The 24644-nt window shown below is 54.5% G+C and overlaps 1 protein-coding gene and 1 long non-coding RNA gene across 4 annotated transcripts in view; one reads left to right on the top strand and one right to left on the bottom strand.

Annotated features, from left to right (window-relative positions):
• SPIRE2 (spire type actin nucleation factor 2) overlaps window positions 1-17719 on the bottom strand; it is a 32458-nt gene extending 14739 nt beyond the window's left edge. Inside the window, exons 1-3 of one of the 3 annotated variants that reach the window (XM_045076501.1) lie at window positions 17377-17719; window positions 6288-6331; window positions 2374-2730 (exon numbers count right to left, since the gene is read on the bottom strand). In XM_045076501.1, the coding sequence (XP_044932436.1) occupies window positions 2374-2730; window positions 6288-6331; window positions 17377-17647 (672 nt within the window). In that variant the 5' untranslated portion in view covers window positions 17648-17719. The remainder of the gene's footprint in view (window positions 1-2373; window positions 2731-6287; window positions 6332-17376) is intronic. The other 2 variants (XM_045076500.1, XM_045076499.1) reach the window with 2 other exon arrangements.
• LOC123391014 lies at window positions 1754-6585 on the top strand. The gene is made up of 3 exons (XR_006605663.1): window positions 1754-1936; window positions 2683-3601; window positions 3745-6585. It is a non-coding gene; the product is annotated as an uncharacterized LOC123391014 (long non-coding RNA).
• Window positions 17720-24644: the final 6925 nt, after the last annotated feature.

Genomic DNA, 24644 nt, shown 5'->3' with positions numbered 1-24644 from the left:
CACAACTGGCAGAGGCTAGGTCTTCAACAATGGCTGAATGGATGGATGGATGGATGGACAGACAGATGGATAAGAGGATAAGTTACTCAGCAAGTCCTGGGAAACAGGTTCATATTTCATGAAGCTGAGAAAATGCCAACATCACAGTGATGTTGGAGAACAGGAAGGATTGTTAGGTAACTGTTCTTTGCTGCGAATTTGGGAAGCAGCTACTAGATTCACTCCCTTCATTGTCCTGGATCTTGGCAGCAGCCAGACACTCGGGTCCTACCAACTCCCCTACCCTGGAGAAGCATCGAACCCTTAGCACACAGCTCCCAGCTCACCCCCCTCACCCCCCACACACAATAAGCCAGAACCGGTTACCCTGGCTTTTCACTTAAAGCTATTTGCTAAACTGCTTTGGGACGCTCTAGAAAACGCAGCCAAGTCTCAGAGTGCAGCATGGTGTGTGACCTGGCTGATTCTAAAAATAGACCTGTGTGTGATCTGGCAGTTCCTGTGGGCAAAGGGCATGAAGGGTGGGTCTCCCATCCCTCCTGGACTTTCTCTACCTGTCCCTGAGCAGAGTGTTTCTTCCGAAAATGCCAGCCCAGATGTGTCCCACTGACACCCTCTTCTCATTCCCTGTTACTACCAATTCCCTGAACATCTCTTGGGGCAATTACTTGGAAGTCTAGAGTTGTTTTGCTCATGCTAAAGAAAGAGCTTCCAGGGGCATCTGGGTGGCTCAGTGGCTTAAGCTGCTGCCTTCAGCTCAGGTCATGATCTCAGGGTCCTGGGATCGAGTTCCACATCCGGCTCTCTGCTCGGCGGGGAGCCTGCTTCCTCCTCTCTCTCTCTGCCTGCCTCTGCCTACTTGTGATCTCTCTCTCTGTCAAAAAAATAAATAAAATCTTTAAAAAAAAAAAAAGAAAGAAAGAGCTTCCATTGTCTGGATAAGGAATTGATGGTAGCAACAGAACAGATGACTTCAGAGCAAGAAAAACAAAGCATGAAGACCATGCACTCATTAAAACATCAGAAGAACATCTCTTAAGTTGTGGAGGAGGAGGAGGAGGAGCGTGGTTGGGGCCTTGGGGGAAGGGAGTGGCCAGAGGAGCGACCTGCCCTTGGGCCACCAGCTGGGCTACAGATAAAGGCCTGTTGGCTCAGGGACTGTCACTGGCAGGTCGGTTCTGGGCCCCCAGGCCTGTCCATCAAAGGAATACTGAGAATCGACTCAGGCCACAGTTCAGGGAAGCTGGTTCGGGGAACCAGACACCAGTATTAGTCAATTCCGAAGAACACCTCTGCCAAGAGTGGGTGGAACCAATTCCCCCGCCCTCTGCGAAGACCCCCTGCTTCAAGGAAGTCTGTCACCTCCTTCCAGGAAGGAGATGGGAGAGTTGGAGGAAGATTGTCAGCTAGTAATTCTGGAACCATGAAAAGACAGGACAGCCCTGGAGAGACCCCAGCTCTGCCTGGACTTCCTCTGACTTGGGGCAAGGGACACCTTTCAGAACCCCTATTTGTGGGGTGCCTGGGTGGCTCAGTGGGTTAAAGCCTCTGCCTTCGGGTCGGGTCATGATCTCGGGGTCTTGGGATGGAGCCCAGCATCGGGCTCTCTGCTCAGTGGGGAGCCTGCTTCCTCCTCTCCACCTGCCTCTCTGCTTACCTGTGATCTCTGTCAAATGAATAAATAAAAATCTTTAAAAAAAAAAAAAAACAACACCTCTATTTATCTGTAAAAAGGCGGGGGGGGCTACGGTGACTGAATTTCCTACGCCCCAAAACTCCAAGCGCAGTGAGTACACATGTGCACGGAATTACAAGTGGCGCTTTCAGTTCCTGTTTCCAGAAGGAACCAGCCCTGGGAGAGGACAGCCAGGTCTCGCAGGACATGGAAACAGGAGGCAAGAGCAAAGAGGTCCTGGGGCCAAGTGGCTGCGAGCCGGTGAGTAAAGGTCCTGACCCTCAGTTCCTCCCGTGCAAAATCCAGCTCAGGGTCCGGGAAACCCGCACAGCGTGACAGGGCCCGCCCCGAGCGCCAGCGGCGAGGCGAGGCCGTTCAGAGTCCGCCGCTGAGGACTTCCACTTCCCGTGGGAGAGACAGACGGACCCGCACCGGCGGAGGGGGCGGGGCCGGAAAGACGGCCGGGAAGGTCCCCTGGCGGCCTCCGCCCCTTCCCCTGGGAGTCCCTCCCCCCACCCTCGCCCTGGGCACACCGTCCCCTCCCCTCGGGCCCTGCTCAGCCCCAGCCCCGCCCTTCCCGGCCAGGCCTCCGGGAAGCCCCGCCCCCACCCGCGGCCCCGGCCCCGCCCCCGCCCCGGGCCCCGCCCCCACTCCTCGGCCCCTCCCCCACACGGCCCCGCGCGCGCGCGCGCGCTCACCTCCTTGGCCTCCCGGACCCTGGCCAGGAAGGCCCGCAGCTCCAGCGTCTCCACGAAGAGCGCCCGGCACACGGCCTGGTAGTGGGTCTGCGCGCCCCGGGGGTCGGTCAGGCGCGCCGCGCACAGCCGCATGGCCTGGGCGAAGGTGCGCACGGCGCGGGGGCCGCCCTCGGCCTCCTCCTCCTCCTCCGGGCCCCCGTAGCCCTCGTCCGCAGCCCCGCAGACGCCGTCCTCGCAGTCGTTGTTGGCCATGAGGTCGATGAGCCGCTCCAGCTGCGGGCTGAGCTCGCGCTCCTCGCTGTCGTCCAGGCCCCAGTCCAGCGCGCGGTAGATGGCAAAGCCCAGCGACTGCACCATCTGCAGGACGGGGCCGGAGAGTCGGCGGGGCGTGGGGGACCCCCCCCCCACCCCCGGCAAGGGACCCAGCCAGGAGAGGGGCCGCCGCCCCGCCGGAGCACAGCCCGACAGCCAGCGGCCCGGCCGGAGGCCCCCGGAGGCCATGCCACAAGCCAGCCAGCCGGACACGACCGGAGCCGGCAGGACGCCTCCCAACCCGCGCGGCCGCGGTGGACAGCAGTTCAGCAGGCTCTCGGGGCCAAACGTGCTTTTACCACGTGAAGTGAGGGCAACGCCCTCCCGAGTACCTAACCCAGAGAGAGGGAAGACGTGCGCCCACAGGGACTCGTCGGGAACGCCCAGAGCGCCCACACCTGTGATGTCCAAATGTCTTCAACGGGGACACGGAACACAAAGGTGACCCATCCTTCCCGTGGGATGCCAGGCTGCCAAGACCAAACTCAGGCACCCCCTTACACACAGACAGAACACAGAGCCACAAAGCCAGACTACATGCTTCCATTCATACAAAACCCTAGGCTAGATGAAGCCAATCTACAGCCGTAAAAAGCAGGTCACTGATCATAAAGCATATCCCAATAAATGTGATTTAAAAATACGGGTAACCGAATCAAACATTGGCTTTTAAAGTGACATAAGAGTGTTTTAAATCAGAGGAGAGAGACTAGCGTGCTGGAATTGTTAACTACATGGGATACGGTACAGACACCTGAACTCATAAAAATTGACATCCTCTCCCTTAAAAAATACTGTATACTCCATGCAAATTTCAACATACGTAAATTTAATCTGGAAAAGAAGAAAAGTGAAGAAGCAATGGCACCTGTGTGGGGGCTTGCCCAGGGACCAGGAGCTGTGGGCACCCAGCCAGGTATGGGGCCTACAGTGCTACAGTTTACTTTATGTATCCTTGAAATCTCCATAATTAGTTCTTTTAAAAGCATATTCACATATTGAAAATCTGAGTTTTGCAATAGACCTCTTAACTCACCATTTCTCAATTTTATTTGGCAGGAAACTCTATTTTCATAGACTACCGTTAACCACTGGGACTCTGCCTTCTCTGGGGGAGTATCTGCAGACCCCGCCACTCCATTCGTGGCTCTGTCCAGTGGCCATCGGCTCCTGGCATGGGCTGCTCACAGGACTGCAGTCCTGGAAAGGTCAGGGCTGCTCGCAGGGAAGAACCACGTGCCATGTGCAGTGACAGGTGAGGATGACCACAGAGGTGCTGCTTCTAGCCTGCCTGACTTTCATATTTTGACATTTCTCCTTTATGACAATGATGCAGAATGACCATAGCTCTTCTCGTGTCATCAGCTACACAGAGCCCTTGGCTACTTAACTCTAGGACAACCTAACCTGAGACCTAGCCTCTGGCTTCTAGGCAGAGGACGGAGCCATGGAGCCATGGAGTCATGAGACCACAGCTGGCAGCCGGTGGAGCTGGACTTGGGACCCACGTCTGTCCCCAGCCTGGGCTCTAAGCCTTGCCCAAGGCAGGAGGGAGCCACACCCTCACCTTCCACCCCGAGTCGGAGTCTGCCTAGCCTGAGGGAGGGGGAGGCCTCTGGCCTTTCCTCTTGTTTCCCACACCTGCAGCCCAAGGGGACTGGCTTGAGCAGAGCGGAAGGACATGGGGAGTCAGTGTTGGGCAGGGGACAGGCACAAGACAGCCTTCTCTATCCCGCAGAAATGCCTTAGAACACACCCTGGCCAGTGTGGGGAGAGGGGCTCCAACAGAGCCAAGTTCCAGTCTACAAAACCCCAGTCCACCCTTGGAGGTGGTCTTATCTCTGCTTAGCCGGGCAAGAATCACAAGCCCAAGTCATGAGTCAGAGGGCAAAAGACCAGGGCCAGGTGGAGTCCCCTATGGCAGTGGGACCCCCATCAGGACTACTGAGCTGGCAAGAACCACAGGTCACACAAATTCCCATCGATTCTTTCTTGGCCAGAGGTAGAGGTCAGAAAGGAGATTGTGGGAGAGATTCGTGTCCATTCTCTACGCCACGGCCACTGCTGACCCAGGCGTGGCTGTGACCTGGTCTCTCCATCAGAGACCACTCTACAACCCGGGGCAGACAGAGGGGCCCTGTAGGCCAGCCCCTGTTCCAGTGCATCTTGGAGCAGCACCACAACCCACCATGCCTCTCCCTCTTGCTCCTGGGAGCTGGCCTAAGCCAGCACCACGTCAGTTAAAGGGTTAACTCCAACAGGAGCCTCTCATCTGACAGCTGCTCTGTTAAAAGCTTCTCTGTGTTCCAGCCCAGACACTGGAAACCGCTCGAAAGGCAGAGAGCTCTTGCTTTCCCATAAGGAACAATCTGGGCAGCCAGCCAGGGTCTGAGAGCCTCCAGGCCTACCTGCCCACAGCGTTTTGGGAACTGAGCAGGCTCCCAACAGGCCAGCTGGGGCGAATAGCCTGCTAACTGAGGGGCTTGGAGAGAGAAGGGACCGAGACTGCAGGACGGTGTCCACAGGAGGCTGGTAGCAGGAATCTGGGTTAGCACAGCGAGTGGCCCCCTACAGTAGTTTCTGGAGTGGGGCTCCAGGGTTAGTCTGTAAGAGCGCAGACTGGACCCCCACAAACAAGGCTCCTTGTAAATATCATCAGAACTGCTAAGAGATCTCCTTTGGGGCAGCAGGTGGCCACGGCACATTCATGTGGGGACTCTGGGTGACAGGGGCCACCCTGGGATCACTGTCTGAACGGCAGGGGACTGTTCCTAGGCTTTGGATAAACAAAGTCTCCAGAGTACTCTGCCAGCTGCGGCAATGCTGTCTTCTTCCCAGACCCAACTACGGAAGCAACATGGTCTGAGAGCCTCACCACGGAGGCAGTGTGCCACCGGGAAGTGTGTCTTACCACTGACAGCAGTAAGATCGTCAGCATGTGCTGGGAAGAAAAAGCAGGAAAACTCTGGGACGGCGCTATTATCGTTTTGCGATTCTCCACGACAGACTATATGGCCTCTTTGCCGTGACCAGCCCCCCACCCTTGGTATAATGCTGTGTTCAGTACATAAACACACGTTTGTATAAAGCGTTCTTAAAGGCAGTAGAACGATCCACATTAAATTCAGGACAAACTCCCGGAGGGTAGAGGTTCAGGGAGGCACTGGTCCTGCTGGTGAGGTCTGAATTGTGGGCGGGGTGGACAGCAGTCACCGGCTGGTTTTCCTGCTTGCCCCTCAGACCCACGCCCTGACTGACCTTCTGCGTCCACAGACCACAGCACCTTTGCTCCCTCCCTCTGGTCAGTGGGAGGCAACACCAGCAGCTTGGGGGCAGAATAGGAGAGGGAGGTAGGGTACCGTCGCCCACCCCTGCCCTTCAGGCCCTCCAAGGCCTGCCAGGTTCCACACTGACCAGTGGGCTCTGTCCTCACCTGCCTGTTCTCTTCATCAAGTCCTTTCAATGAAGCCCTTTGAGTATTTTGTCTGTGTCCTACCTCATGGAAACAATCTTGTAACTTTATATGCTATCTAATTCACATAATATGAGACATATTACTTTTAATGCGTATCAAGTAAATTAAAAAATAATTTTAAAGGTACCTGGGCTTCTGAGCTGGCTGCTGACAACACCATCGTTGTAGAATCTGCAAGAGGAGACAACAGGCAGTCAAGACACACCCCAGCAACCCCAGGCCCTGGCAAATAGGGCCGCCCACCCACCTGGTCTCCCAGGAATACACAGTGTATCCCAGAAAGCTTAAACGGGTCGAGCAGCCAGTCATTTGGAATGGACATGCAGAGGCAGGAGACTCAGCCCCTGCCCACACCCTGCACAGCAGTCACACCTCTCAGGGTGTGGTGGGACCCCTCAGAAGGGAGCAGCCAACAGGCTTCCCTGGGGAGGCATGGTTGGTGCTAGGTAAAGAGGGAGTAAGGAGAGAGCAGGTCAGTTAAATCTGATCTGCAGGAAAGCCCTCACAGTCCGTAATGCACAGTCTGAGTCCATGTGCCCCCAAATCACAGCAGAGTCACATGAGACCCAGGCTCAAAGGCAGTAACAGATTTTGCTCTGGAGTTCCCAAGAGCCAAGCTGGGTAAGGTAGCATCTGGCCACCACCTGTAAATCCGGAGACCTTTGCCATGTCAAGGTCTCCATCAGAGAATCAGTCTCTGGTTCAAAGCCCAGGTGCTAAACTAGGTACTAGGTAATTTCTTATGTTCACTACTGAACACGGTACTGAATTCACAAGCTTATGAGTGCTCACTTGTTGAAACCCATATACAACCCAGAAGGTAAGCGGTTTTGTGACCCATTTCACAGGTGAGGAAAGCGAGTTATCACAGCCGGAATGGTGGTGCCAGGTGGGGCCGTGCGAGAGGATCTTAGGCTCTGCTCCAGCCGCTCCGCACACCACCCCCCGCCCTGCGTCTTTCAAGATGCCAGCTGGACGAGCTGCAGAAAAGCCACCTACTTCTACAGACTTCCTTGAATTAAGCATGCAGGTAGAACCTTCGCGAGGGGGTGAACTCGAGTAGCCTTAACTTCTTTTTGGAACGAGGTAGGGTATAAAAAAAACATAAACCATGAAATCGCCACTGAGTGAACCTGCTAACTCTGCAAATATTTTCAAAATGCCATTAAGAGCAAGGAGATTGCCAAAGATAAAGGGCACTTGTGTTGGGCTGATCCATTAAAATAATGGACAACAGCCCACTCCCAACATCAGTGAGGCTGAAAGGGACCCGCCTACAGGACCCTGGGGCCCGCCAGAGTGCGCAGCCACGAATGGCTGGAGGCGATGGGAAGAAGAATAAATCAGACTCAGAGCAAAGGTGGTCCCTGGAAGCAGCCAGTGTCCTGAGTTATCCTGAGGGCTGAGAAGGAACGGGGTCAGCCAGCCAGGCACTGTCCCTTACAGACGGAGCACCGTGCAGTCCTGCTCAGTGAGAAGCCTTCCGGCTAGAATCATTTTAAGGCCCCAGTTTAAATGGTCCACATGTTAATAAAGATAAGGGATCATTAATTATATGTGAAGCGGCAAGGACTTGGGGAGTCTTTGGGTTTTAAGGAGCAAGCTGCCCTTTCTAGGCAGAGACTGTGCCCAGCTCTTTGCTAAAAAAAACTAATGAATGATTTATTACCTTTTCAATCCACAATCACCTCATGCAAGTGGGGTACCATGACTCCCTTGTTACAGACAAGGAAACTGAGGCTCAGGCAGGTGGAGAAAATCACCCAGAACCACACGGCACACAGTAAGCGCGAGTGGCGGGGCAGGCAAGCCTGCCGAACCACCCAGAGCCTCGGGGACGCACTTCCTGGAGATACAGGAACTTGCTTGCTGGGGGGGGGGGGGCACGCCAAGGGAGGTCATAGAGCATTGCAAACTACCTCCTGCTTATTTAAACAGCGGTCTTGGGCGCCTGGGTGGCTCAGTGGGTTAAGCCGCTGCCTTCGGCTCAGGTCATGATCTCAGGGTCCTGGGATCGAGTCCCGCATCGGGCTCTCTGCTCAGCAGGGAGCCTGCTTCCGTGTCTCTCTCTCTCTGCCTGCCTCTCCGACTACTTGTGATTTCTCTCTGTCAAATAAATAAATAAAATCTTTTAAAAAAAATAAATAAAAAAAATAAACAGCGGTGTTGGAGGGAGGTCACAGAGCCGCAGACAGAAGCAGATGGAGGCGGCTGGGACAGAAGCACTATCAACAGGGCCCTCCAGGTCACATGGAGTTGGACAGGACACCGGGTCTCCGGGATGCTGTCCCTCCACGGGGGGCTTCTCTCTCCCTGCAAGGAAGAACAGCCTCACCAAGACGTGCCAGGAAAGAGAAGACCCTGTGATGTCTTGTGTGGAAGATGGCCACGAGAACTCAAGATGCTAGGAGGCCTCCTCGAAAGATCACGATCACGTGTCATGGCAGGATGAGATCAAAGACCACCAGAAGGAGGGAAGTCTGTGAGGGCTTTGCAGGCTGGAGCTCCCAGAGGAAGGGCCTCCCCCTGCCCAGCGGGTGGGGTGGGTGGCCAGCTCTCAGACAGCCTCACCCCTCTGTGAGGGTGAGGAGCACCGGGAAGGAGTGTAGTTCAGGCCAGATCCCTGCCTACCTATGGTCATGACCCTGAGGTCTCCTTTCCTCATCTACTTGCCCAACCTACCCCACAATGTCACCTCAAAGGATGTGCGAGAGAGTGGAAGTGGACACTCCTTGTGTGTCCGGACACTTGCAGCATCCTGTGAGGATGTGGACAGCCATGATCACCATGGTGACAGTGGCAACGGAGCCACCAGGACCTCTCAACCAGGCTCAGACCACAGGCATCCTGCCTGTGACTCTGTTTGGGCTTGGGGTCAGAACAGAGAATGGCCGTGGAGGAGCCAAGGGTTCCTTCTGCAGCCCCCAGAAGGAGACCACACACATGCAGGGGGCACTGGCTACCCTAGGCTCCCCCAGGTTCTTAATTACCTACAAGGAATGCAACTACCAAGTGTGGAGTCCTAGCTTGAGCCCAGGTGGCTCCTGCCTTTCCGCATCTCAGGCTGAGCTCCCAGGAGTACCCGTGTACCCGGCAGCGGGGTGGACAGACGGAGGCCCTCAGGGCCCCCACTCAGTGCCAGCAGGAACTGCCAACCCCCCCAACGAAGGCAACTGGCAACATCTCAAAACGGCACCTCTGTTTGCCTCGATTCAGCAGGTCTGCTTTGGTGGACCCAAGACTCCTGAGACTGTCCACAGGGGCACTGGGCAGCCCCAATGAAGGAGATGGTTGGAGGTCCCCATTAAGGATGAGTAGAGGGCAGCCCCTGCCTGCGGTGTAGACACTAGGGCTCCTCCTTGTGGGAGAAGGCTGGCGGGAGACTGTTTCCCTTGACACTTTCTGAAGCTGGAACATGTGCTAGCGCATCAAGAAATTAACTCAGGCAAATGTGAGAGTGAGCAAGGGTGCAGGGTGCACGCGTCCCCCACAGCCCAGGACAGACAGACTTACCAGTGATGCCTCGTGTGTCCCACAGCAACACACTGACCTTCCCGAGCCCCCTGAGCCCCAGACAGAATGGTTCCACCCACCACACAGGTGACCATGAAGATTCAACACAGATGGGGTCCCTGCGTGGTCTCTGAGTCGTGAGTTTGAGCCCCACATTGTAGGCTATACAGACGACTTAAAAACAGATTTTTCAGAAAAACCCAAAAGCAAAAACCAACTAGTGTCTGGTACCCACTGGATGCTTCGATAACGCCTATTCCGTTGTCAAGAAGCGATTTCCAAACGTAAGTTAAGCAATGTCTTTGATGGAGCATGGGTTCTAGGAATGAGCTGCTGGGAAACCCAGGCTTGAGAGCTGAAGGCCTGCTTACAGCTAACTGGGAAGCTGTGTGTTTGCTGAGCAAACGCAGAGCTCTGGGGGGCAGCATCTGTGGCACGTCCCTCCGCCACCGCACTCCCCATCTCTATGGGCTATGGCTGACATCAGGCCGCTTCTCCATAAACTCACTTGTCAACCTCCCCTCACCCCAGCAAGAACCTAGAAGCACCAGGATCCATATCACCTCGGCCCCAGTCAAGGACATGTGTGCTGGCCAGAGGACTCCCCACACCCCAGGCAGTCAGCTGCTAATGTCCCACCTTCTCAGGAAGCTCTGGCGATGGGGAGGTCAGCGCTCCCCCAGCACGTCTACACCCTGTGTCTGCCCGGGTGACCAAGGATCACCACCCTGCTGACAGTCACAGCAGACAGGCGCACCCTTGAAAGGATGCATTACCTCTGAGGCTCTCCTCCCTGTGGGGCCAAGGATAACTCACTTGAAGTTCCTGAGGACTCTTCAGGGCCCACAGCACACAGTCCCCACAGCGCAGCCCAAGAGGGTGAGGAACTCACCCAAGGTCACTTGGCTGAGATCCAATCCATGGCTAGACTGGCTCTGTAGCCCACACCCAGACCACGAGTCATCCCCCTCACTGGCCATTCCCGTCACCTGAAGACGGAATGGGTCCTGGCCCTGGAGGGGTTTCCAACAGGGAGTGGGTGACCCCTTCGTAGGTGTGATGTGGGGAATCCACACACGATGGCCTGACGGTCACAGTGGGGCCCGGAACCAGAAGCACCAGCATCACTGGGAACTTGTCGGAAATGCAGACTCTCAGGCCTACTGCAGACCTGGGCAGAATCAAGCTCATCACGGGAACCCCGCAATCCAAGAACCCGTGTCCAGCACACCCACTGGTGGACTCAAGGGTGAGAATCGCCCCAGTAAAGCATTATGTGGAGTTCTTGTGCCAGAATCTACGTTCTGGTAGATTCTGCTCACCAGGGAGATCAGGTGCAGGAACAGTGTCCACTCCACCTGTGTGACCCTCCCCTCCTTGATGGGCAGAGCAACATTGGTCCATTGGTCCTGGAAGCCTGGCCCAATCCAGGACCCGTGGACGTGTTTTGTCCCATTACAAGGGGGCCTGGACTAGCACATAGAAGTGAAGTTGCTCATCTGGCGACCTCAGGGCAAAGAGGTTATCCTGGACCTCCGGCGGCTCCAAACATATGTCTGCAGTCAGAAGCAGTGCGTCTGTCTAACTTACCTCCTGCAGCCCAGGCAGCACTTCCACTGTACCTGTAACCTGTCTCCTTGAACAGACCAGACCCCAGCATGTGGGGGTTCCAGCCGTCATGGGCTCTGCCCATGCTGGTTAGGCTTATCACCACGTTGCCACCTCTAGGCAGGCTTCCTCCTCGCCTGGTCCTCACTGGAGGCCAGACTCCCTCTGAGGAACAGATCGGGACCACAGTGAAACGCTAGCACCTTCCTACAGCCGGTACTCAGTGGCATGTCTGTTCAAGCAGCCACATCCCAGGACCAGACCGGCCAGGGTCACAATACTTCCTTTGTGGGAGCCACTCAAATACTTCCGGCCCCAGAGGTCAGCCCTGGTGCACAATTAAAAAGACAGCAGACACAGCTCTCCTTCCTTGCAAAGACGTCAGGGTGGGGGCTGGCGGGGAATGACCAGGGCCCTAGAGGTGGCAGACGCAGGGCTATATCCCTCAAAAGCCAGTCTCGAGGGTACACAGGGACCCCAAGGTCACCTTCTGCATAGGTGCAGCCTGAAAGCACAGAGCAGGACCTGCAAACAGCCGGGGGCTATGGGCCAAAGTGGCCACACAGGTTAAGCTTACCCCAGTTATTGGGGACAGCCGACCCCAGCCGCCAGCACTCATAGACACCCGGACAGAGAACATGGCTTGCTGCCAATGCCTGCCCAAGAGATCATCTTTGCTCAGAGGGGAGATAAAATCGGGATACTCCTACAAACACTGGCTCCCACAGTCACACCCAGCCCCTCTCTGACACGCAGAGGCCCACTGGCCTCTGCCCCACCTGGGATCACGGCAGCATGTGGCTCTTTCCGTGCCTCACGTTTTACTTCACCGAGAAACGTGTGTGGGGACTCCGGCTAAGGGCGCTTGGCAGAGCGGCCTCCTGTCCCTCGTCCCTAGCAGCCTAGAATGCTGTGACCAGACTTTCACACGGATCTGGAGGGGCTGGTTCCTTGGCTGGGTCTGGCTGAGGCGCAGAGAGGCCCAGGAGACGACGGCTGAGGCTCCTGGAGCCCGAAAGCTCCCCGAAGCCAGCTGGGGCCCGAGGCTTCACAAAGCCTAGGCGATAGGTGCTTTTATCTTCCCACTTCCCAGAGAAGAATCGCAAGTCACTCCCCAAGGCCCGGCTGAGGGTTGGGGCAGGGCTGGAGCCCAGCTGAGTCCGCACTTGCAGCCTCCCTGGCCCACCGCCGCAGCAGGTGATGGGATACTTGCTGTGGGAACCTCGCTTTTCTCATCTGTGCAATAGGGACCCTAATAGCGTCACAGGGCATAGACAAGTGTAGGCCCAGCACCGCCCGGCACACTCCTGCAGGAGCCCAGCAATGTCAGACCCGTCTCCCGGACTGTGAAGCCCCTGGGTGTGTTGGCTTCACCTCCACACCACGTCTCCACTGGACGGCCCTTACGAGGTGCCACAGAGAGCAGAGAGAGCCCTGCATGCCAAGGGTCTGTAAGGGTGGGCGACACCTGCAGCTCCAGTGACAAGTCAAGAACCCAGAACAAAAAGCACAAGGGCAGGACCTGACAGAAAGAAAGGGTTCCCACCAGAAATATTCTCTGAGGAGATCTGCCCCGAGGGAAATACTCTCTCCAATCAGCTCTCCCCTCTGCCCAGCCTGTCAGGAGATGCCATCCTGTGACAAGGCCCGTCAGCCCTACCTGCACGTTCAACTGTGGGGAGAGCCATTTACCAAAATGTAGCCAAGCAAAAAAGAGAGTCCCCAGCCATTCAGAAGGGAGCTCCCCCAGAGGCCCACCAAGTCCAGTGTGAACCAATGGAGCCTACGGGCCCAGCAGGGACTCCCAGAACACCAAGGGCCCAGAGCCCTTCCTGATGGCCATGGGTCCCAGCTCAGCTCCTGGGACAGGACACTCTGGGCCAGGAGACCTGAAGGAGCACCTCTAGTGAGAGGACGGGCAGCCCGTGTGCACATGTGGGGAGCCTCAGAGACAGCTCCAGAGGAAGGGGCACCGTGTGTGTGTGTGTGTGTGTGTGTGTCTGTGTGTCTGTGACCGTGTGTGTGTCTGTGTGTCTGTGACCGTGTGTGTGTGTGTTTTGTGTGTCTGTGACCATGTGTATGTGTGTTGTGTGTCTGTGGCCGTGTGTGTGTGTGTGGTGTGTGCTTGTGCACCTGAATGTATCAGTGTCTGTGACCATGCACATGTGTGTTGTGTGTCTGCAAGTGCAGATAACTCCTGGGCCTGGGGCTCTGTACTGATGTTCCCTCACTAGTCCTCACCCACCCCAGGCTGGTGCGACTGCTACCACGTCTGCGGAGAAGGGCTAGGCCACTGGGGAAATGCTGAAGCCTGCTCCCAAACACTGCCATTTCTCTAGCTACGAGCTGCAGTGAAAAAGAATTCTGGGCCCCACGGAGCTCCTGACACAGGCTACCACCATCCTATACAGGACAGACCATTAATCATTTCTGTGTTTGAAACTCAGGCTGAAAATAAGCTGAGTTGGGAAGGCCTGGAGTCTGTGCAGTGGTGGGCCACTTGGAGAGCCTTACCCTGAGGTCTGGTGCCAGGGCTCTGGCCGGGGGGGATGGGGACAGCTGGCCTCTGAACTCCAGGCAGAAGAAAGAGCAGGAAGGGGCTAGAGCCCCGGGGTGGGGGGCTGCTGGGCAGTTCATGGTGGGGGGGGAACCCCAAGCTGAAGAGCCTGTGAAAAGTATTAGCATCAAAACTCACAAGAAAAAACATTAGGAAAGTCGGGTAGTGTGGAACCGCAGGAGGTTCACCCCCATCTCAGACACACCTTTGTCAACACTCATGTCTGTCCACGGGGGGTTTTCCTGAAATGTCTCATCAGGAGCGTAGGCCAGAAAGTCAGGTGGTCTTTCCATCAAGCGAACAGCCAAACACTGCATTGGGGAGCAGTCATTCTCCTGGGGTGATCTGACCAGGACACCCTCCAGTGGACAAATGCCCCTGAAAAAACCCCGGGGTCACTGGATCACTGATCACCAGCTGCATTTACGGAATCAGCTTTGCCTCAGGGAACAGCTGGGCATAAGCATTCACTGTGATGTCTGAATGAGTTTCTCACCTCAATTAAAAAAAAGGGGGGGGCACCTGGGTGGCTCAGTGGTTTAAAGCCTCTGCCTTCGGCTCAGGTCGTGATCCCAGGGTCTTGGGATCGAGCCCCGCATCAGGCTCTCTGCTCAGCAGGGAGCCTGCTTCCTCCTCTCTCTGTCTGCCTCTCTGCCTCCTTGTGATCTCTGTCTCTCAAATAAATAAATAAAATATTTTTAAAAAAAAGGGTAACTCTTTCCCTATCAATGGTCTCTTAAAAATAACTTCACAGGGCGCCTGGGTGGCTCAGTTGGTTGGACGACTGCCTTCGGCTCAGGTCATGATCCCGGAGTCCCGGGATCGAGTCCCGCATCGGGCTCCCAGCTCCATGGGGAGTCTGCTTCCCTCTCTGACCTTCTCCTCGCTCATGTTCTCTCTCACTGTCTCTCTCTCAAGTAAATAAATAAAATCTTAAAAAAAAAAAAAATAACTTCACATATTAACATGCTTTCTCCACTTAAAAAAAGGGGGGTTTTCAGCAGTTATAAAGTCTTCAGGTTAAAGGTTAGGACTTTTTCCCTACTTGGTGGGAAGAAGAGAGAGGTACCACACCTTGGGTACCTTGTATGCTAGGGCATTAATCATTCCCCCAGACGTGGTTTCGTTTGTTGATTTCTTTAGCTATTTTAAACATTTACTTATGCTAGATTTACCAGAACTTTGTACTGAGAGCCCACATGAGGCTATATTAAACAATCTTGATTTTCCCAATTGCTAGTCACAGCAAGAAATAAACACATCAGCTTCATGAATTAACCCCTCACTCGGCTGGGTTAGCCACCGCCAACAAAATAAAGTCTGAAAGCCCAACAGGACTGAAGAGAAAGTTCAGGGTAATCTATTTTTCTTAATCTTTATTTTTTTTAAGTAGGTTCCATGCCCTGTGTGGAACACGAATGAGGAGCTTGAACTCATGACCCTGAGATCAAGACCTGAGCTGAGATCGAGTCACCTCAGCCACTGAGCCACCCAGGCGCCCTATTTTTCTTAATCTCCAAAGAGGCAGCAAGTCATAAACATCATCCACCTTTATGAGACATGTTTATGAACAGAAACCAAAGACTGTATTGAATGGAAGACGGAATTGGGCTCCCTCATGTCCTGAGCCAGCAAGTTCCCTAGAGTAGCCATGTGCCTGGATTTCCAGTCAGGCTGTGGGTGTGCAGGCAGTAGGAGGAAGAAGCAGGAGCCCAATCCTCGGGACTGGAGAGAACCTGGTGACCACCAATATGAAGGAGAGCCATCAAGGAGCATCTTGGAGAGTACCAGTAAGAAACACGGCTTGACCCTCCCACAGTTAGAGATACGCAAGGGCCCTTAGTTCTAACCATCTGTCACTCTGCGCCTCAGTTTTCCCATCTTCAAAATCAGAGGGTCTGACCTGGCAGGCTGGTATACTCTTGTCGCACCCCCTGGTGCAGGGAGCCAGATCTTGGATTAGATGGTCATCTCTGAGGATGGGGATGGGCACAGGGAGGAAAACAGAGCTTCAGTAGAAAAGCTCCTTATGAAAATGCAGGGTCTAGCTCCCCAGGGGAAGCACTCCCCACCCCACCTGTGAAGACCTTGCACACAGCAAACAAGACTATGAGGCTGAATCCAAATCCTCTTCCTGGGCAAGCCTGAGCCTCAGCTTAACAGAGTATAAAATGAAATAATGCCATTTGAGTACCCACTCTTATTATTTTCACCTGTCAAATACATTGGTGCTTTTTGCATGAAATAAGTGCACAGCAGAGTTGCAGGCAGAGCTGGGAGCTGGTCACAGGGGTAAGAAGGACCCTGTGGAGAAATACAGTGCTGGTCCCTGTGTGGGCCCAGCGCACCTGCCCTGTCACCACTGTGGCTTCTGTGCAACTCTGTCCTGCTCCTTCCCTGCCCTCCATCAAGCCCGCCCATGAGGACCTCTGCAAACCCAGCTCCCTGGCAGCACACAGAGCTGGCCTTTGTGCTTCCCCACAGGATATCAGCTTTGGGGTTAATACCTCCAAATGCTGTAGACTACCACTTCAGTTCTCCAGGAAAGAAAACACTTTTTTTTTTCTAAGAAGGAAATTAAAAATCACTTAAACTCACTATTTTGAGCAGACTTCAGTATCGTTCAAAGGATTGATTGTTTGTTCTTGATAATTAAGAGCAGAAAAATCAAGCAGGCCATCCTCCAAATTTTACACATTCTCCTTACTATTAAACCCAGGCAACTGGTGAATTTGCAGGGATTCCACGGGAGACACAGCCCCCTCCTCCCACCCTCATTCCCACGAAAAAGGACTTCAAAAGGACACTTGTTCCTCTCCAGCCTAAGCCATCTGCAATCACCGGTAAGACAAGCGACTGGGGGCTTCTCACCATGAATCACAAAAGACTGCGGGCTACACACCCCCAAAGCAGAAGGAACTAGCCCCAGGTGGGGGGAACTGGGGGTGGGGGGAGACGGAGAACTGGGTCTACTGAAAGTACTCAGCCATCAAAAACCAAAACCCTTCTCCGCTGAGTAAAACCTGCCCAACCGCAGGGAGCCAGCTGACCGCGCGCAGCCCGCCCGAGGCTGAGAGATGGATGGTCCGGGAAAGGTTCCGGGAGAAGGAGCGGGTGTCCCAGGCCGGGTGAGAAAGAGAAGGGCGGGGAGAAGCACGGGCCTTCCACGTCCCGCAGAGCCAGGGTGTGGACGGGTGGCCGGACCCAGGAAGCGGGGAGGGTGCAGACTGGGGGCTCCGGGCCCGGCGGAGGGCGGGTGCAGCCTGGGGGCTTAGGGAGGGTGCGGAAGCGGAGGACCGGGAAGGAGAGGAGACGGGGCGCGGGGAGAGTGGGGGAGAGGAGGGCGGAGGGGGGGAGGAGGGCCAGGGCCCGGAGGGCCAGGACCCGGAGGGCCAGGACGAGGACCCGGCGCACCCAGCGCACCCAGCGGACCCAGCGCACCCAGAGGGCCCGGAGGACGGTCGCGGCCGCCCCCTCCCCCCCCCCGGCGCGGCCCGCGCGCGCCCGGCCACACCCCCGCGCGCCCGCCGGGCCTCACCCGCGGCGCCCGGCTCCCGCCGCGCGCTGACCGAGCCGTCCCGGCGCAGGAGGATGTCCGCCGTGCCCCGGATGCGCCGCCCGCCGCCCGGCGCGCCCCGCAGCCCGCGGCAGCCCTGGAAGCACACGGCCCACGCCTGCTCCTCGTTGATGGGCTGCTCGTACGCCTTCAGCACCTCCTCCAGGGACAGCTCCCACGGCTCCGGCCGCCCCGCGCCCCCCGCCCGCCGCCCCGCCGCCGCGCCGCCGCTCGAGCTGCCGGCCCGGGCCATGGCCGCCCCATCATCGCCTCCCGCGCGCCGGGCCGGTTTCCATAACAGCCGCGCCGGGGCGGCCGACGCACCCGCCGAGCGCGGGGGGCGGGTCCCGCGCCGCCGGCCGCTGCTTTGTCATCCTCCGGCGGCCCCGCCCCGCGGAGCGGCCGCAGGTGAGGGCGGGGCCGGCGGCGCGCGGGGGGCGGGCGCGGGGGGGGGGGGGCGGGGGGGGGGCGGGGGGGGGGCGCGGGGGGGGGGGCGCGGGGGGGGCGCGGAGCCGGCGGGAGGGGGGCCGGGGAGGGCGCGCGGCGGGTCGCGGCCGGGCGGAGTGGGCGAGGTGCGGGTCAGGGCGGCGAGGAAGGCGGCGCGGGGCGGGGGCGCGGGGCGGGAGAGGAAGGTTACGGGGAGGCTGGGGGAGCGCGGAGCCGGGGCCGGAGGGACGCGCGCTCCCGAGGCTTGCGAGCCGGTGTCCAGCCGAAGACACTGCAGTGACCGCGGGACGTCAGGCACGTTGGATGCTGGAACGCGGGAGGGAGTCGAGAGGCCTGTGAACCCACCTCCCGCCGCCTCCCCACACACATCTGACTGGTCGGGAGGAGCAGATACCTGCAGTGGCCTCTGTGGGAGGCCGGCTAGCAAGGTGACCTCCAGAGGTCACTTACTATAGCGAAATGTGAGCAAGGGAGCCCCGCGCTGTGAACACTTGGGAAAGGGCCTGTCCTGCAGGAGACAATGTCTGAATCAAACGCCCCTACTTATTTCGTTTTTGTTCTTTCTTTTTTTCTTGTTCTTAAGTAACTTACTTTTAAATTATAAGATTTACAGTGTTTTGCTTATGCAAAATGACATCATGGAAATTAAACCAATCAAAATACCGAAAGAGGGGCGCCTGGGTGGCTCAGCGGGTTAAGCCTCTGCCTTCGGCTCAGGTCATGATCCCAGGGTTCTGGGATCGAGCCCCACATGGGGCTCTCTGCTCAGTAGGGAGCCTGCTTCCTCCTCTCTCTCTCTGCCTGCCTCTCTGCCTACTTGTCTGTCAAAGAAATAAATAAAATATTTAAAAAAAAAAAATGCACAGTACTTATCTGAAGCTTTGTCCCGTGAGGCATGACCAAAATGAGGAAGCAAAAGCATCAGTCAGCTCACTAGATGTTCATAGAAACCATATCTTTTATCATCCTAGGTCATTTACTCACCCATCCTCAAAAAAAAGTGCCGGATGAGCCATAGAAATGGCCCTATGGAGAGGAAGAAGCAAGACATGGCCTAAGGTTGGTGGTAGCAGTGAGAGAATCCCAAGTTCATAGACGTGAGCCTAACGGCTGCTTTTAAGCCAAGAATCAGAAATGAGGCAAGGATCCCCTAGAAGAGAAACCTGATCAAATTTTCCCAGGGCTCTAGGCTCTAGCAAGTAGGTGCGACTGACTTCTGAACTGGTTAGTTGAAAGTCTAGGTACAGTGACAAGTTCCACCGGTTAGTCACAAGTCAAAGTCAAGATAACCATTTCCTTCCTGTGCAAGAGTACCAAGCTCAGCCCATACTTTTGATTGAAAAGTCCAGTGAGTATTTTAAGCCTACCTGAGGGCTCATGAGATCATAAGGAACTCATGTGGGTAAACTGATAGTCACCTGGGCCCCACACATGGAGGGAAAAGAGTACATACCTCCTTTTTTATTGTGAGCAGAGCAGCGTCTGAGGAAGATGGGAACTGGGGTTTATTTGAGTTGAAAGTGACCCCAAAGTAAAACACTTGGCCGTTTGTCCATAGAACATCAGAATCAAAGAAATGTTAGTCCTTCCACAACTGGAACTTGCCACTCGGATCTTGCAAATAAAAGCACATATTTCCAGCTATTAAAGAGTTTCAACTGAACAGCACAGTAGGAATGATTGGGGTCAATCATTAACCCAACTTGGAAAGCTGTGGATGAAGGTCATTTCTATAGTTATGAGATCACCTGTGGCCCACTCCTAAAAACACGTTCTTTATATTTCATCTCCAGTAGATTTGGAATCCTGCGGAAGGGACATTTTCAGTCACTGGAGGCTGCTGTGCTTGGCAACAGGGTAGAAATATGTACATTGACTAAGCTCCAGGGCTCAGAATTGGAGAATTACTTCATCAGGTTATCACATTAGCAAAGGTGCTCCCTGAATATTCATCTCACGGTAGAGGCTATTCACCACATACTTGGTGAGCCACTGGGTCTTGATGCTTCTGCCTGGGAAGGGCCAGTGGAAAACCCACCCAGGCCCCTCCCCACCCCTTCTTAGTGGAAACAGCACACAAGGAAACAGTCTCTGTAGGTGGGGAAGAGCTACAGGGGCGTGATGTGAGCCAGGAGCCCCACTGGTTATGTTGTTTTTTCCCCATGGTCTGTGTTTGATGCTTGGAGGAGACCTCATGTAGATAGTGCCCATACTGTGGCAAATGCAATTCGAGGGGTGGGTGGCTCGTAATTGCAGTTGGCCATGGATTAGAGAGCTCTAGGAAAAATACTTCTGAACATCTTTGCAGACACAGAAGCTAGAGGGTCCTAACTGTATGCTCCCGGGGGTCAAAAACATGAGCTGGATTCCCAGGTGAACTGCAGACTACAGTTACATTATTCCAGGAGAGCAATACAGGGTCCGCAGGCCAGGATGACGTCATAAGAATGCTCTGAGTTCTTGCAGAAAAAGTTCAGAGCAAGTCATGTACTTAGCCAGTTGATTATAAGAACAAAGACAATTTGAGATCAGACGCCCATCTACTCCCTTAAGCACAAGTAGAACGGCTTCACCTGTGGTGATGGGATGCAGAGTTCTCTCTGCACCGCCCCCCGCCCTTGCTCATTCCACTTCAGATTAAAAAGCAGGTCGGTTTCTCTCGAGGGACCCATGCACACTGAGGGCAGTGAGCCACCAGGCCCCCTCTTGCCACGATTCAGAGGCCCCTGAATGCCCTCTTTGTCATGCTCCATGCGGCTGGTCAGGGCTCAGGGGTCCAGGAGGAAAAGCTGAAACTCAAGAGGCCATGGTTTTGTACGTGAGGTTTATTTTGGGATAATGATAAAGGCCACGAATCCCAAGGGATGCCAGATAGAGCCAGGCTGTGCTTGATCTCTGAAAGGGAGCACAGGACAGCTCCAAGGAAGGGCCCTGGGACTGGGCATTCCTTCAAGATACAGTGGCTAAATATAGCTGAGCCTGAACAGAGGCAGAGCAGGAGGAGGAAACCCAGGGCACAGGAGGGGACACCAGAGTTCCAGAACTCAGCCCAGATAGCAAGAGGGAACCCTAGGAGCTTATGGAAAGTGGAGAGGACAGCAGACAGGACTGTTCTGTGTGGCACAGGACAGGGAGTAGAGGGCACACCCTTGAAGACACTGTTTGCTTCCTACTGGAGACATTCGAGGTATTTACAAAGCAAGAATTGATTTGTTGTTGAACAGGTAATGCAGGATGGTTAAACCTGAGCCGAAGACTTTGCAGATGTCTTACCCTGACACTGGCTGCTGTGTGACCCTATCCTGCCAGGTCTTTCTCACAGCCTGAAGTAAAGGACGTTTTACATCGCAGCTGACAACCAATCTTGATGTTGGGACGAGACTCAGAGGCCTGTGTGGGGCCTAAGCTTTGTAAAAATGTAGAAATAACTGTGCAAATTGGTGTTGACTCATTTGACTGGTTTGATGTTCTGAACATGAACAGAGAAATCTTCCAGAACACACTGACCGGAGACAGTCGCTGCGACTGATCTCGTACTGGTCCTTCCAGAAACCCTGGATGCCTGTTACATACACGCCTCCTCTTCACAGAGAGAGTTTTGTCCTGCACCGCCCCCCGTCCTGTGTTCTGCTTTGTTCTATCAGTGTAAAGAGGGTTTGCACCCTTTTGTACAGTGCATATCCCTTTGTAGGGGCACCGTGATCTCCCCACCTGGTGGACAAGTAGGTTGTTCCCAGTCTTGACGGAATGATCTTGTAGGTAGGATAGGCTCCAAGATGGTGCGGACGTAGTTGGCCTACCTGCTGTCCGAGATCCCCAGACACTGTGGGAGTGCAGCAGATACTTTATGCTTTTTTTTTTTTTAAAGAGTTTATTTATTTGACAGAAAAAGACACAGAGAGAGAGGGAACACAAGCAGGGGGAGCAGGAGAGGGAGGAGCAGGGAGTGGGACAGTGGGACGTGGGGCTTGGTCCCAGGACCCCGGGATCATGACCTGAGCCGAAGACAGACACCTAACGACTGAGCCACCCAGGCACCCCAACACTTACACTTCTATATGTGCTCAGTATAAATTCTAGGAAGCAGACTTTCTGGGCTGAAGGGTCCATACTCAGTATTTGGACAAGTATTATCACAACAACCCTCACGCAGGCGGGACCAGTTTACTTTCCCACTGGTAATGTTAAAGGGTATCTGTTTTCCTAAGCGCTCAGCCTGGGATTAAACTTTTGAATCTCTGTTGGGGGAAGAGTGACCTAGCTTCCATTTCTCTTATTAGGGTAAAATTAAAGGACAGATCCTTTAAAAAAAATTCAATTGCACAAGTGTGTATGGATCATTTCTATATGCTGGACAGTGTTCTGATAGGAGGAGATCTGTGAATGAACAGACACCTGTCTTTGGGTAATCCAGGACCGGCTCATCTCTAGTTCCTTGACTAACTACATCTGCAAAGACCCTATTCCCAAATAAGGCTGGTCACATTCACAGATTCCAGGTCAGGACATGGACAGACCTTTCTGGGGGTGCACCATGTAACCCTCTGGGGAAAACTGCCCGTAGCCAGCGCCGAGCAGAATGTGCCACGAAGTGTAGGGGCGCTCACTACACTCCTTAGGGCTGTGCACTCAGGATGAAAAGAGGGAAGAAAGCAAGGCCAGTTTTCGTACAGAATTTCCCGAGTAAAGCAATAAAAAAGGACTTTTTCCAATCTTGATCCTTGAAACTGTCAAATAAATATAGTTTTAAGATTCTGTATCCTGGACTCCCAAGATTTCCAAAGGGAGGAAAGGGCTCAGCAGCGAAGCGCCTGGGCCTGGGACGGAGCACGGCTGAATTTTCACTGAGGACCCTATGTGGCCCCCAAATTAAAAGCAAATAATTGTGTATGTGTGGCCTTGACCCAGCAATTTTGCTAAGCGGAGTTTTATCCTAAGGCCATAAAGACAAGTCCGCATCCTCAAACACGTAAGGGAGACCCGTGGGGGAGGGCTCATCTGCGTGGCAACCCGGCTGGTCGCCTCACCCAAGGCCTTGCCGTAGAACACCGTGAAATGATTGAGGGGGACTTAAGGGGGGTGACAGCTCCATTGCTAAAGATGTCCCTGAGTTATTGTGGACTAAGAACAGAGTATAGGGCGCATGGGGGGCTCCATCAGTGAAGCATCTGCCATCAGTTCAGGTAATGATCCTGGGGTCCTGAGAGCCCCAAGTTGGGCTCCCTGCTCAGCGGGGAGTCTAGTGTTCCCTCTGCCCCTCCCCCTTGGTCATGTGCTCTTCCTCTCTCTCAAATAAATCTTTGAAAAAAAAAAAAAGAGTAGAAAGCAGCAATTTTTTAAAAAAAGATTCTATTTGTTTATTTGACAGACAGAGATCACAGGTAGACAGAGAGGTAGGCAGAGAGAGAGGAGGAAGCAGGCTCCCCGCTGAGCAGAGAGCCCGATGTGGGGCTCGATCCGAGGACTCTGAGCCGAAGGCAGAGGCTTAACCCACTGAGCCACCCAGGCACCCCAGAAAGTAGCAATTAAAAAAAAAAAGTTTGTTCGGGCACCTGGGGGGCTCAGTCAATTAAGCATCTGACTCTTAGTTTTGCCTTGGGTCATGATCTCAGGGTTGTGAGATGGCCCCGAGTTGGGCCCTGTGCTCAATGGGGAGTCTGCTTCTCTTGCTCTCTCTCTCTGTCCCCCCACAACAGGTTTTCTGCCAAATAAATAAATCTTAAAAAAAAAATAAACAGGGTGCCTGGGTGGCTCAGTGGGTTGAGCCGCTGCCTTCGGCTCGGGTCATGATCTCAGGGTCCTGGGATCGAGCCCCGCATCGGGCTCTCTGCTCAGCGGGGAGCCTGCTTCCTCCTCCTCTCTCTCTGCCTGCCTCTCTGCCTACTTGTAATCTCTCTCTGTCAAATAAATAAATAAAATCTTTTTAAAAAAAAAAAAGATTTTATTTATTTATTTGACAGGCGCCCTAAATAAATAAAATCTTAAAAAAAATAAACAAACTATTTTTTGCAAAGCAGAAATCTTTTTTGAAAGATGTGCAGTAGGGACATCTGGGGGTCTCAGTCGTTGAAGCGTCTGCCTTCAGTTCAACTCATGATCCCAGGGTCCTGGGATCAAGTTCCACATCAGGCTCCCTGCTCAGCGGGGAGCCTGCATTTCCCTCTCTCACTGCTTGTGCTCTTTCCATGAAATACTTTTTTTTTTTTTTTTTAAGATTTTATTTGACAGAGAAACACAGCAAGAGAGGGAACACAAGCAGGTTCCTTCAGTGTTATTTGTCAATTACTTCTGTAATTGTGGCCTAACACCCCTTGTGTTTGCAACAGGGAAGACCTCTTACCTCCTCCCCGCACCATGCCTGAGAAGCAGTGAGTGGAGGCTCTAGTGGTTGCATTGCTAGGGGCTTGGATTTATGCTGAGAAGTGGGAAGGGGTCAGCCTTCGGGACTGCCGGTGAGTGAGGGTGGTTCCCAGTCCAGTCTTCCTGTTCCCCTGCCGTCACTTCTGGTAAGGGAGGCCTGCAGAGTCACCATTCTCCAAGCAGGGGCCACAGGCAATATTCAGTATTAGTTGACTGTCTTCTGCTGAATCAGCTCTTTTCCCTGTTTTGGGTTTTTCTATCTAAATTCTGTGTCTTTGAAGTGCAAATGGTCCCTTGGCTACCAGGAGCCACTTTCCCACCTCCTGGGGCCTGGGCCCCCCTCCCCCCTCTCACAGCTGCTCTGATAGGGAGGGAGCAGTTCTCTCTCCTGGCTCACCTCCCACGTGGTCTAGCTTTATTCAAGACGAGGTTCCTACCTTGGC

Source organism: Mustela putorius, unplaced genomic scaffold, assembly GCF_011764305.1.
Source record: "Mustela putorius furo isolate JIRA1106 unplaced genomic scaffold, ASM1176430v1.1 tig00000174_pilon_pilon_pilon, whole genome shotgun sequence".
Classification (NCBI taxonomy): Eukaryota; Metazoa; Chordata; class Mammalia; order Carnivora; family Mustelidae; genus Mustela; species Mustela putorius.
This window is presented reverse-complemented; position numbering and strand designations above follow the sequence as displayed.